Genomic DNA, 12766 nt, shown 5'->3' on the forward strand with positions numbered 1-12766 from the left:
CGATTTGATCAGACACCGTTTCATACGCAGCGAGATTGATGTAGTCCCATATGTCATCCAGATCGATTTCACAGCACAGTTGGGTTTGATGTGCCTTCACACATTCCATCATGGACATACTATTGGACTAATAAAGTCAACCGCTTCGCAAGCCTTTACTTTGTATTTGCATTTTTTTAAATGCCATAAGCACACCTGCAGTGGCCTATAAATACAATTCCGTTTACAATGACAAGAGCATTAACTAAAGTGGGATGGTTTCACGAAGAAATATTACATTGGTAAATCTTGTTAAAAAGCTGTAGAAGCTCTGTTTATTGAGTCTTTTGTATTAACAGAATTTACAAAAACTAGATTTACAGAAATTATCCATAACTGAACCATGTTTGATTTAGGCACAAAAATACAACAAAACCCAGTCAAAAAAAACATTTCGGTTTTGATTTAATAAAGAATTGGTTTTAAAGGAATATATCTAATATATATATTAAAAGCTGTTAAATAACTAAAATTTCATTGAAAAATGAAAACAAAATCAAAAATGTTAAAATTTGAAATTAAAATCCTATATCGTCTCTTCTTACGACAACACCAAAACAGAGCTTGAGCCATACAACACAAAAATAAAGAATACAACACTTCAGCGTTGAGTGGAAGTTTGTGGGCTGCTCTTTGGGATAAAGTGGAAGGAAATGAAAGCGCTCACCTACATTAATGCCTATCTCACCTCAAACTGCCTTTGCACAGCAATAACAAGAAATCAAACACTTATGATACAGTTTCCATCTTTGCGTCCACCGATGTCTTAACTAGATACAGACTTAAAATTTGAAAACACTGAAAGCGTTTCCAGGGCCAAGCTTCTATGCTGGAAATCCCTGCACATAACTGAAATAAGACCTTTGAGCTGGAGATGATTATGTTCTTTCCTATGAATTTTGAATAAAACTGTCCAAATAAAATCTCCATATCATGTATTTATAACTATTTTCCATCATTCAGGTCATTGAATATCCAGAAGTATGGTGTTGAATGGCAACTGGATTGGTGAGTCACACACATGGCCAAGTACCCCATCAATATATATAGTAGAAAATAACATTTTCTTACTCAGAGAGCACTGCGTATTATCAGAGGTTGATTTCAGAGATACAGAGGATGACACCTATTGTACAAAATGTAATGCATCCCCTATGCATCCGTAGGGAATATTATTAGAAAAACTAAGATTGAACATGTCCACTTCCCCATGCTAAAATAACAAAACCAATGGGTATATTACACACTAAATACAGGACAACCCATGTGGGTCCAACACTTTGTATGCAGCATTAGATTGACATTCATATTTTGAAAGGCTGAAAAATACTAAAGTGACATTCTCATACTCCAAAAGGTAAGAAGTAAAACCATGTTATTTTGCAAAAACTTAATTCACAGTTGACTCATAACATCAGATGAGTTTTCTAAAGTTCGAGGACATGTTTCACTTATTTAGGTAGTAACCTTCTGCTACTTCCTAAATAAATGAAACCAATCTTTGACAAAATAAAAAAATGTTTTTTTTAAAATGACTCAAATAGCTTTTAACTAGTATTGACACCTTCACACTCCTCTCATAAAAGACTCTTCTGAATGCAAAGCACGCTGATTTTTGACAACCAGTCGCAATCACCGTAGTAACTGTCTGCCTACTGAAGCTGGTGGTTGCACTGTGTGGCACTTGAATGAAGGGCAATGCACCCTTGTGTTTCTCAACTTGCAACCTTCAATTTTTATAATATTCCAAATACTTTAGAATCAGTGACAGAGGCCCTTCCAAATAGTCCCACCTTGCTTAGGCAGGTCAAACGAGTCCAAAGGCGATGCTCTCAATATGTTTGAACTATTGTTTTGAACAGGTGATGACCACTGACTGTAAACCAAATGGGGCATGCTGGATATAGCTTTGTCTGTGCCTCTTGCGATGATGACGTGGTTCTTTTCAGCTGAAGCCAATCTGTGTTTTCAAGGTGCCGGGTCTTGTTGAGTTTGCATGCGTCTCTCTGCAGCTGCCGCCATGGTTCTACGCCTCAGCGCGGTCAAGACCAATTCTGGAACATTGTCCTCCTCCAGTCCAGGCAAATCCTCATCGGGGTCCTCTGGACTGTGGTTTAGAAATCTCCTACCGTGACAAAATAAAAAAAACAAAAAAAACATGATCATGGGAAGACATAAGTGACAGATGAGGGGGAAAAAAAGCAACCTGTAAAGTCTACCGTTAATTAACAATTGTTCTATTTTTTTTTCTGTAGCCAAATAAAGTCTTCTTCAGGTATTTTATTGACTAAGAAAATGCCATCTATCAGGGAAGGATCCATTTTGACAAAGAATCGTTTATTGAGCTGAGCAATGATGCAAAATATGATTTGATCACATTCATGACCTCAAGAAAGTGTTGACAAAAAAAAGGAACCAGCATTTTTGTATATTTAATGGCGCTGGGAATAGTTGGCCCTATTTTTAGTAGAAGTAGTAGTAGAAAACCAGGAGTGTCCGAACCTGCGTGCCTGCAGAAGCATCTCTTCTTTCCTCTGCTTCAACATTTTCTGCCTCTCCTCAGCCGACTTAGAGAAGCGACCTCCTCGGACCTCCACGTTTTCCGACTCGCTGAGGCCGCGCTCGGCTGCTCCACTGGACCCCCCCTGCTCACCCGTCGCAGTGCTCCCCTGTGTAGGGGCACGCTCTATGGCCTGAGGAAGGAGTACAAACAAAATGTGTGACTGATCGCTGCATTCTGCCTTTCGAGTAAACCATTACGAATGTGACATATTGGTGTTAATTTTCAGAGACACCAGTGTGAAAATGACCCTGCTTTCAACATCAAACCTAAAATTGACAGACCTGTGTCGGGAAAGGCACCTGGATGCGTCCCTCCAGGATATTGTCAGTGGTGACCTCTACAGAACGCGTCAACTGCAGATCTTGCATGACCAGGTATGAGGGCACCTGAGGGAACATCTCCTGGATCTGATGGGCCTGATAACCACATGGTGAATAAAAAACAAAGAGCGTAATAGAGAAATGGTTAAGAAGAAGTTCAAGTTGGTCTTCAAACGCACAGTATCACTAATTTAAAAAGTATGACATCTTTTGAAATAGATTAACCTACCATGGCCATGAGCTGGGAGTTGTTGGCCTGAGCAATGCCCAAGATGTTGGTGGTGTGCATTACTTCCACTGAGAAACTGGGCAGCCAGCTGGCTATGCGAGATCCTGCAAAGGAATGTATGGATTGTATAGTTCATTACCACACACGGCATCTGAAGCAAAGTAAATTAAGGTACAGCTCAGATACGTGTTCGACAGATTTACCATCAAAGTGGAAGAAGTGATTGTGTTGGTTGACATGCGGTACAGCATCTGGAGCAGCCCCCGCTGGGCCAATGTTGTCTCCCAAGCCAGCGCCCTGCTGCTGGCCTCTCGCCGGGGCCCCATCTCCACTGATGTTAAGGGATGTGCGACACGTTGGACAAGAAGTGTCCTGCTCAAGCCAGGAGCGCAAACACGAGCTGGAAACATGCAGGCGCACACACACGTTATGATGCCACTTTATCAGAAAACTTAACATTAAACAAGTCTCGGGGTAACATCAGGATCAGTGAGAAACATCTTACTGAAGCTTTAAAACTTCAAAATTGCTTCAACTCAAGGTTAACTGATATTCAACATCTACATTTTGTAAGTGATTTGGTGTAGGCCATATATTAAGCAACAGGTCAGTGGTGCCGGCAAAGTTGTGTAGAGTCTGGTTATCTACTCGGCATTGCATTTTTAACTTTTTATTTTTAATTAAATGTTTTATCTTTATTTATTTTTAATTATATATCCCCCTAGCCCATAACCTTCTATTTTATACTGTAGAGTTAAATTGTACATTTGTAAATTGAACATTGACGAATGAGCCCCTTTTCTTGCATGTTATTCGTCTTGTTGTCCATGGTCTCATTGTCTTACTGTGCTATGTTATGCAACAACCACCATGTCAAATTCCTTGTATGTCCAACATATTTTTGCAATAAATGTTCTTGATAACGTTGATGTAGGGTTTGCTGATTAAAAAAAAAATAAAAAAAATATCCACTATACTTGTGGAAGAGATGGCCACAGGGTAGTCTGCGTGCTGTCAACATGGCATCCCAGCAGATGGCGCAATCATCATCATTAGCTGCCAGCTCCTCAGCAGTAGCAACTGCAAATCTATTCAGGGCACATACAAATAATGCCGAAGAACAAGTAATGATCAACCATTGAATTAAACCAACAGATACAAAAAAAAAACCCTCAGGTAAAAAATGGGAAAACAATTCAATCAAAAACATATTTTCACCTGGCCTCCATGTTGTTGATGACACGGAGGTAGTTCTTGTGTCGGCGGACACGGCGCTGAACCTCATGGAAGAGATACCGCAGCTGCATGAAGATAACCAAGCTGGCCATGGACAGCCAGATATTCCCGAAAAGCTAAAAGCAATTTTGTACAAAAAGATTAAAGACCAAGAGAGCAGAAAAATACGTCATTTTGGTGGCTTTCTTCCCTTTGGGGGAGTTTTTGCCTCCTTTGACCCGAGGATCCAAGCAAAAGGGTGCCGTATGTTGTAGAAGTTGGAACGCCCTCGGAGGAAAACTCTGTTCCCTTTGCGTCTTACCAGCATATGGATGTGGTGCATGAGGTCCAGGAAGAGCATAACCAGCTCCATGACGAAGTCTGTATAATACACATATGTTCCTTTACTCTCCCAGGTCCCTGGATGGTTTAGATCCCAAAGATGAATGGAATATCTGAGAGGACATGCAAAACAATCAGGCCCTGAAACTTGACATTTAGACAGCATGGTCAGGCACTTAACTCCTATGGTGATTAAAAGCTAAAAATGCATTGAAACAAAGACGGTGTAAAAGTATTGTGGTATAATTTAACAGGCAACAATTCAAGATTTAAGAATAGAAGTGTCTCAATGTTTAATGGCTTTAAGTCAATGTATTGGGTTAAAAAACCAGAGTGGAATAAGTCCAACACTGATAAACTCTTAATCTATTGTGCGTAGTAACCCGTGTTAAGCACAAACCAAAGGTAACAACTTTAAATCAATCCATTCTTTGTTTTAAAGTACTACACAGCCACAGAAGTCTAACAGCAGTAACAGATTCTGTGGTATTTAAAAAGTATCTATGAGTGCCTTGACTGATTTGAGTTGCTCGTACTGCTTGTATAATCTGAGTCACTCTCTTTGGGACATAGAAACCTTTCATAGTGGTGTTACAAAACCAGAGAAAGTCAAACGGCGTAGCGGACATCAGACCGTGTTTTAATTGTGGACACACATGCAAGGAGGCTTTGAAAGAAACGTACCGCATGATGACGTGCCCAGTGCGCACAGTAACCAGCAGACACTAAGGAGACAAAAATAAACCGGCTGAAGCAAAGTAACTCTCTTGGACCACTTTCATAGAGACAGTACACAATATCCAGACATTTCCCTTGTGATGTAGTTATAGTCTATTATTTTCATAAATGGTGGGGAGACAATCTGAGATTTTATCAGACCAAACCCCTCTTATGGAAACATAGTTTCTGTTTCAAACGCTCAAGCTTTTTCCCCCCCCACAGTGGGCATTTAGACTTAGCAGAATGAGCACAGCTGTAAATGAAACATCAGGGAGGATTACTGAGCCCACCGAAGCCATACTCATGAGCCAGTTTCTACAATCCCAGTACCTAAATTAAATGCAACCATTTCCTACTTTAATGTCCAAGTGTCTGCCATTAAAGAAGTTAACAATGTTTATAATACGGCAGATTAGACACATTACAGATTTACACATAAGCATGCCAAACAGACAACCAAAGAAAACCAAGTACATGGGCTAAATCAAAAGCTTTAGTGATATTAAAAGTCCACAATCACCCAGCCGACCCATTGTGGCTCCGGGTTCTTACCTCGGCTGCCATGAAGGAGAGGGTGTGCATGCCATGGGAAGCTCCCAGCAGACCACCACAGCCCACAGCCAGACCGCAGCAGTCCAACAGCAATGAGACCAGTAGGCAAAGCACTCGTACATGACTGTTCATGGGAGTGGAGGGTGAGAAGGACAGCTGGCGGGAAGAAGACGAGAATAATAAAATGGATTACTCCTCTCTGAAAAAAATAATTCCTTTTGTTATGCCCTATCATTATCACATGTGATAGCTGGTACACAAGAATAATAAAGTTGAAAAGTCATAACTATTTGGAAAAACTGGCACATTGTATAGTGAATGGAACCCAATTCAGGACATCATTACAAACATTAAACAGCCAAGTGAATTGATTCTATATAGCATCGGGATTCCCTAGCACGCCGCATACATTGGATCTTATTCAGGAGTTTGACAATAATGCGTCTTGTTTGCCCAAATGCGAGCACCAACAGAACCAAAGACAAGTGAGAGACTTAATCCAAAAAAGAAGATGAATAAATGCTCATCTATAGCCAAAGCTGAGTCAGGAACAAAGACTTGCAGTCAGTAAACAAACGGGTCAATTTCCACAGCTAAATTACGCTGTGGTACAGTGAGACAGTCAGCATTACATAACAGACAACATACCAAATTAATACCTGTTTTAAATGTCATCACTTTTGAGAGCTATTGGGGTTGAATACATTTGATATTTTTGTTTTGCACAACATGCAGACTCCAGTCTAATACAGGGATGTGTCAATCAGCCGCCCAAGACGCCAGCTCAAGGAACTATTAATAGATCACGAGCAGAGGAGAGTACAGTTACTCTCGACTTTATTTCGGACACTCCCTGCAACTTAAAACATATTGCTATATTAGTTTTCTAAGCGCAGGCAAGCTGAACTGTCTGAACAAATAAGAGCTCAGTAGCTGCAGATGACAAAAGTATCCTTTACCATGATCAATCTAATTAAGAGATGGTGGTTTTTAAAGTAGAAACAAAACTTTTAAAGAAAGAATATATTCAGTTGCTGTATTTTCAGTAGAACTTTGATATGAGTATATTTTAATAAGGGATTCCTAAAATCTCAATAAATGACACAAGGTATTCATAAATCATGATTAGGGTATAAACAAAAAAGCTTATAATACTTACATATTCAAATCGGTCTTTGCAGAGCTGCACCATGAGGTGGAGAAAAACCAGGGCAGAGAACCACAAACACCACATGACCACCTCCTCCACTGTCTGCACGTTCAGTACCCCAAAGATGAAAATGAACTTGTAGAAGATGAAATTCCAGAATTTATCTTTCAGGTGCTGAGGAACACACAAAGCAAATAAATCGGACACGTTTATTTTCAAAAGATCTACCCTACCGCAAGGAGCAGCTTTACACACAGTGCTTGCGAGTAGTTTGAATTCATTGTTCAAGACACACACTCACCTGCTTCTCACTAACTCTGAGTGGGCCAAACACTCCATACTGAATCATTTTAGCAATTAACATCAACGAGCAGCAGAACGTGTTGACCAATACCTGGAGGAGAACAGGGAATAAAGAGATGATAAGCAGAACATACAATTATCAGGCAATGCAAATTTCAAACTGGCTGACACTCACCCATACAAAGAGACTGTCAGTGGCAATATACCACGTGATGGTGCTTGTCAATTCCGTGTTACTAATTGCATTGTTTAGTTCGAGATCCCCTTCAGTTGGTGCTGGCGTTTCATCAGATTCCAAGACTCCGAACCCAGGATCAGTTACAGTGTTGTAGGCACTAAAAAGGCTGCCAGCGAGCAAAGCCACACTAAGTGCCGTGTAGGTCTGCAAGCTGGGCCAAGGAAACCTCTCCAAAAACAGCAGAGGCATTGCAGTAGTGATGGTCCGATTGTCTACTTGAGATTATGTGATGGTCTGTCCCGAGTCAAAGACGCGACCTGTGAGGGCGGAAGTGGGTTAGCTAACATATACAAGTGTTAGTCTATGCTGGCTAGCTTACAGTAATAACGTTTGATGATTGAAACAATTGCCTACGTTGTTTGACAGGTGGCAATGGTTTTTATTACGTATTAGCTAAACGTAAGACACATTAACGTTAGGTGAATGGTGCACATTAGCTACTATCATCGGATGGCGTGGCAGTTGGTACAAACGTTGGAAACGTTGCGTGTGTTAGGTTGACCTGACAGGGCTGCGGGGGAAGCGTAGCTCCTTCAAACCAAAGAGGTTTGGAACCACGGTCTCACGTCTAAAAGCAAACCTAGCACGTTAGCTCGGTACAGTTAGCCAGAAAAGGGGCAAATTACTCTGGTGGTTTGGACCATTGTGAAATGTTGAGGTTAAAAAAAGCCAAATAACGTGAAACCCGAGGGCCAGGGATCCAACCGTTCATGACAACCTTACTTAAAGATATACTGGCACGGCAAAGTAATACGTGTTCACGCCCCTAACGTGAGCTAAGGTTATTTACACGGCGAACGTTAGCTCATACTAGCTCATTCGCTAGCTCACAGTAACAGCGCTGCTAGCCACAAATTAGCTATAAACAACAAGCTCGAATTAAATGGTCACTCACAGTTTGTCACAAATGTAGATTTACACACTATCCAACGACCCTCGTTGGAGGTAAATGGTTTACTTTTAGTGCCAATGCGCCGAAGACACCGCAACTGTCAACATCGTCATGTTTATTTAATCGAGTTGGCTCAGGAGCGTTCTTCTTCTTCTTCGTCGTCTCCTTTTTCTGCTGCTGCTGCGACTCCTTCTTCTTCTTCTTTATACTTTATGGCGACTGGCTAAACCCGTTGTGGTGCATTACCGCCACTAACTGGTTCGGGGTGTGGATCGGTATTTAAATTACCCTGTCGGCCAAACGTTTGCCCGACTACTAAGTATTAATTCGGACCAAATGTGTCAATAAATAATGATACCTATATAAATGTTTACTGGTTATTTTGTCCTTTTTGTAGATGAAGAAGAAAACTTCTCATAAGCGACGCAACCAAAAATGCATCGCAGGTAAGTGTTCTAGAGAAAGATCCAGCAGAGTTAAGTGATGCTGCCAAATCAATTTTATCTTTATGTATGTGCCTATACACATTATCCATGCGTGTATGTATTCTGCTGTCTTTAATTAACGTACTCATTCGTGCAGCAACATCACAGAACTCGAATTTGAAGTGTCCCAATATTTATCTAGTCCCTGTTCTTTTTCAAAATACAAGATGTTTTAGTGTAAATGACTACCCCTTATTCCCTGATCCCATGGATATTGCCACAACTCCACAGTATGGAATTTTAGATCAGTTTGTATACCTCAACTCTTTGGCTAGAAACTGATAGGAACCTGTTCATTCAATCTATTTGTAAAATCAGAATATTTATATTCATAGCACAGCATAAGCACACGACTCACTCACTAAGGGAGCTCATTTAGCCTCAAGCATTCAATAAATGTCCTGTTCAATGATTTCACACCAGTGTTTAATTCTCAGCTTCCCGGGCTCTACCTTCAGTATGATGATCGGGAGATAACACTGAACAACGGCACTGATTTTCCAATCAAAACTACATGAATTGAAAGAACCTTTTACCAAATTAGACATACTTGAACATCATATACAATACCAGATATGAGTGAAAGTTAAAAGCAATAGAGCAGGCTGTTGTGTTCAGATACTTTATTCCATAGGATTTGGAGTCCCGACTGGTCCGGTTGTTCCAGGAAATGGTCACGTACACCAACAAACTCAGGGATCTGCTAATGCAACAGCAGACTGAACCGAGGGCAGCAAAGTAGAGCTGATGTCTGATAGTGAAAAAGATTGATGATGATGATAATGATGATGGGTAAATGTCATTAATACTCATTGTGGCCGTTTTTACCCTCGAGCATCAATGCAAACCAACACATGGTGGGAATCTTCATGTTTCTCAGTTTTACGGATAACTCATTGCTGAATCGTTTTTAAAAATGAGAACCTAAAAAATGTGCATGCCCACATTATGTATTGTGTTATGTGTTTTACAATTCATTTTTTGACTTTTTAATTTAATTCATATACATTTAATGAACTTGATGCTATGACATTTACTTTTTGTTCATTAGGCTAAAATTAACTCAGTTTATCATACTATGATGTCGGAATTTAACCTTAAATACCTGTCTCTTTGTGGAAAGACAGTAAGCCGTCGGGGTGAATAAAAGCTCTATATGCTAATCACTGACTGTTGAGACATAATCCGTGACATAAGATGACAAATGGACTTATGATGCAAACATGAACAATCTCTCAATGTGTCAAAAAGCCCCATTAGGAAACCCCTTCCTGTCTATTTTTAAAGGGAAGTGAAAACTTGTTCGTACAGCACTTTGTTTTCTTTCTCATGCAGACGCTGCCGTCAGCACGTACACTTGCGACATGAACGACTCGGCTGAGCTGCCTTCTGCGGAGAAAATGGCTCCTGAGGAGTTTGCCGGCGGGACAGCGGTGGCTTGTGTGATCCTGGCCTTGTCCTTCCTGCTGGGGGCTCCGGGGAACCTCCTGGTGATCTGGACTATCCTGAAACACGTCAAGCAGCGCTCCCACACGGTGGTGCTCATCCTGCACCTGGCCGCGGCCGACCTGCTGGTCCTCATCACCCTGCCCCTGTGGATCTACTCCCTGGCCCGCTTCTGGGTGTTCGGCGAGGCCGCCTGCAAAGCCATGGTGTTCATGATCAACACCTGCATGTACAGCAGCGTTTTCCTCATCACCCTGATGAGCGTGGAGCGCTTCGTTGCCGTGCGTTACCCCTTCGCCTCGGCCGGCTGGAAGAGGAAAAAGGCTCTGAATAAGGTTCTGCTGGCTCTGTGGACTGCGGCCTTCTTGTTCAGCATACCTGTCATCCCGACCCAGGTCGTAGAGGTGACGGATTCCGGCGAGGAGCACTGTCTGTACCGCCTGTACACATCTCGGACCCAGGAGCTGGTGTGCGTGCTGCTGGAGACCCTGGTGGGCTACGTATTCCCCTTCTTCATCCTCGTGGTCTGCTACGGCTGCCTGTGCAGCCGGATCACTAAGATGACCTTCAAGTCGAAGCGCAAGTCCACGGTCCTCATCGCCAGCGTGGTGGTGGTGTTCGCCGTCTGCTTGACGCCTCATCACATCGGGAACGTCCTCTCGCTCGTCATCCTGGCCTGTGAGGACCACCTCCCTGCCGCAGCGGAGGATCTGGAGAGCGCCAGGAGCACGGTGGTCTTCATCGCCGGGGCCATGGTCTTCATCAGCAGCACCGTCAACCCCATCCTGTACATGTTCGCGGCTCGCTCCTTCAGGAGCTCCCTGCGGGACACCGGCATCCAGAAGCTCTTCCACCACATCTCCAGCACCTCCCCAGGTGAGGGCAATAAAGAGTTGTCCTTTGTGTCCAAGAGACAGAGCAACCAGACCAACAGCTCTCAGTGCGTGTCAGAGTCAAAAGTTCAAATGGACATTTTAATCAAAATGTGTGAAAATAATCCATCCTGATATTGAAATGCTACGTCGTGCCTGTGCTTTGTGTAAATATTCATGTGTATAGTGTTGAGATTTTTAAAAATATTTTTGTTTGAAATTACAACACAGAAAAACAAGGATTAAGAGATCATCTGTGTAATAAATACCAATTCTGTAAATTATCAAATTGAAATGTTCTTTTTCAACGGTTACCATATATTTATGAATTTGACTTATATTATGTACTTATATGTGATAAGATGTGTCGTTTAATAAAAAACATAATTTGACACAATTTACTAAATGGGCATTTCTTAATCATAGAATCCACAACTTCCAACATCGCAAAAAACTTTTTCACTCATGACGAAATCGTCCTCATTACACTAAACACAAGGGTCATGCTTTCAACTTCCTCTAGATGTAGATATTGCAAAATAAAAAACTGCATGTTGCCGTTGTTAGGAAGTCAAAAAGCGGAATCACGTCTAAAGTTGGTCACAAGCTTAAAGACTAACTAAGAAACCTTTGCTGTTAAAAAACAAGGACTCTCTTTTCATTGAATTATGAGTTCATCTGTTGTGCTCTCATTAAGTGTAGTGGCCCTGTGTTTTTAATTATAGAGATTTGACACCATTTCAGCGTGGTTTCAAAAGTATAGCCTATTTGAATTTCCTCATCCCATTGTATCTCGGTAATATCTTTGAAATAGTAAAGATCAGATTGTGATTTTACAGTGGAAGGAACACTTCTATTTGGCCAAAATGATGATAACACATACAAGTAGAATAGACTTTGTACAACATTCATTTTACCCAGGCTTACCGGGATGTACATAAACAACAAATGCCAAGTGCTGGTAAAAACAGTTTCTCAGAAATCATTTCTGAGAATTGAGATGTGAAATGTGTGTCTCATTCTGTGAGATGATTCATTGCAGCACAGATTTCAACTGAGGGTTGGAAAACGCTGCTGTGACAGTGGAGTCTTTTTGAATATTAGTGAGTCACCCGAGGCAGTGGAAAAATGCTGAGGGCAATGGGTGGGACAAAAAAAAAAACGTGTGAGACAGATTCACACGAGAAAACATCGCTGACTGCCAGACATTTTGTAGCAGAATGAGGAAGCGGCAAAGTTATGGGCACATCTGCGGTGTGGCGTGAGCCCAATGTTGCCTTTTATTATGAGGATACACACAAATTGCATGACGGCTTACTCATCTTTAAATCACACCTTTTTTACATTATTCAAATGTTTTTTGACTTTGTTAAATCACACGGGTGCCCTTGTTATTTAGA

General features: G+C 41.4%; 2 protein-coding genes across 2 annotated transcripts; one reads left to right on the top strand and one right to left on the bottom strand.

The window, feature by feature from the left end:
- Positions 1–286: 286 nt before the first annotated feature.
- Positions 287–8767, bottom strand: LOC119227701 (E3 ubiquitin-protein ligase AMFR-like). Its single transcript, XM_037486717.2, has 14 exons — positions 8567–8767; positions 7609–7928; positions 7432–7524; positions 7140–7304; positions 5981–6136; positions 5393–5433; positions 4689–4821; positions 4370–4503; positions 4129–4239; positions 3355–3551; positions 3152–3255; positions 2884–3018; positions 2542–2732; positions 287–2164 (listed from the first exon to the last, which is right to left on the bottom strand). Exons 2-14 carry the CDS (start codon positions 7858–7860, stop codon positions 2008–2010), a joined length of 1869 nt encoding a protein of 622 aa, XP_037342614.2. The 5' UTR covers positions 7861–7928; positions 8567–8767; the 3' UTR covers positions 287–2007.
- A 1500-nt stretch (positions 8768–10267) lies between these two features.
- On the top strand, positions 10268–11738 carry LOC119194054 (leukotriene B4 receptor 1-like). The gene has a single exon (XM_037448107.2). It carries the CDS (start codon positions 10413–10415, stop codon positions 11499–11501), a length of 1089 nt encoding a protein of 362 aa, XP_037304004.2. The 5' UTR covers positions 10268–10412; the 3' UTR covers positions 11502–11738.
- Positions 11739–12766: the final 1028 nt, after the last annotated feature.

The sequence above is a fragment of the Pungitius pungitius genome, chromosome 4 (genome assembly GCF_949316345.1).
Source record: "Pungitius pungitius chromosome 4, fPunPun2.1, whole genome shotgun sequence".
In the NCBI taxonomy this organism is placed as follows: Eukaryota; Metazoa; Chordata; class Actinopteri; order Perciformes; family Gasterosteidae; genus Pungitius; species Pungitius pungitius.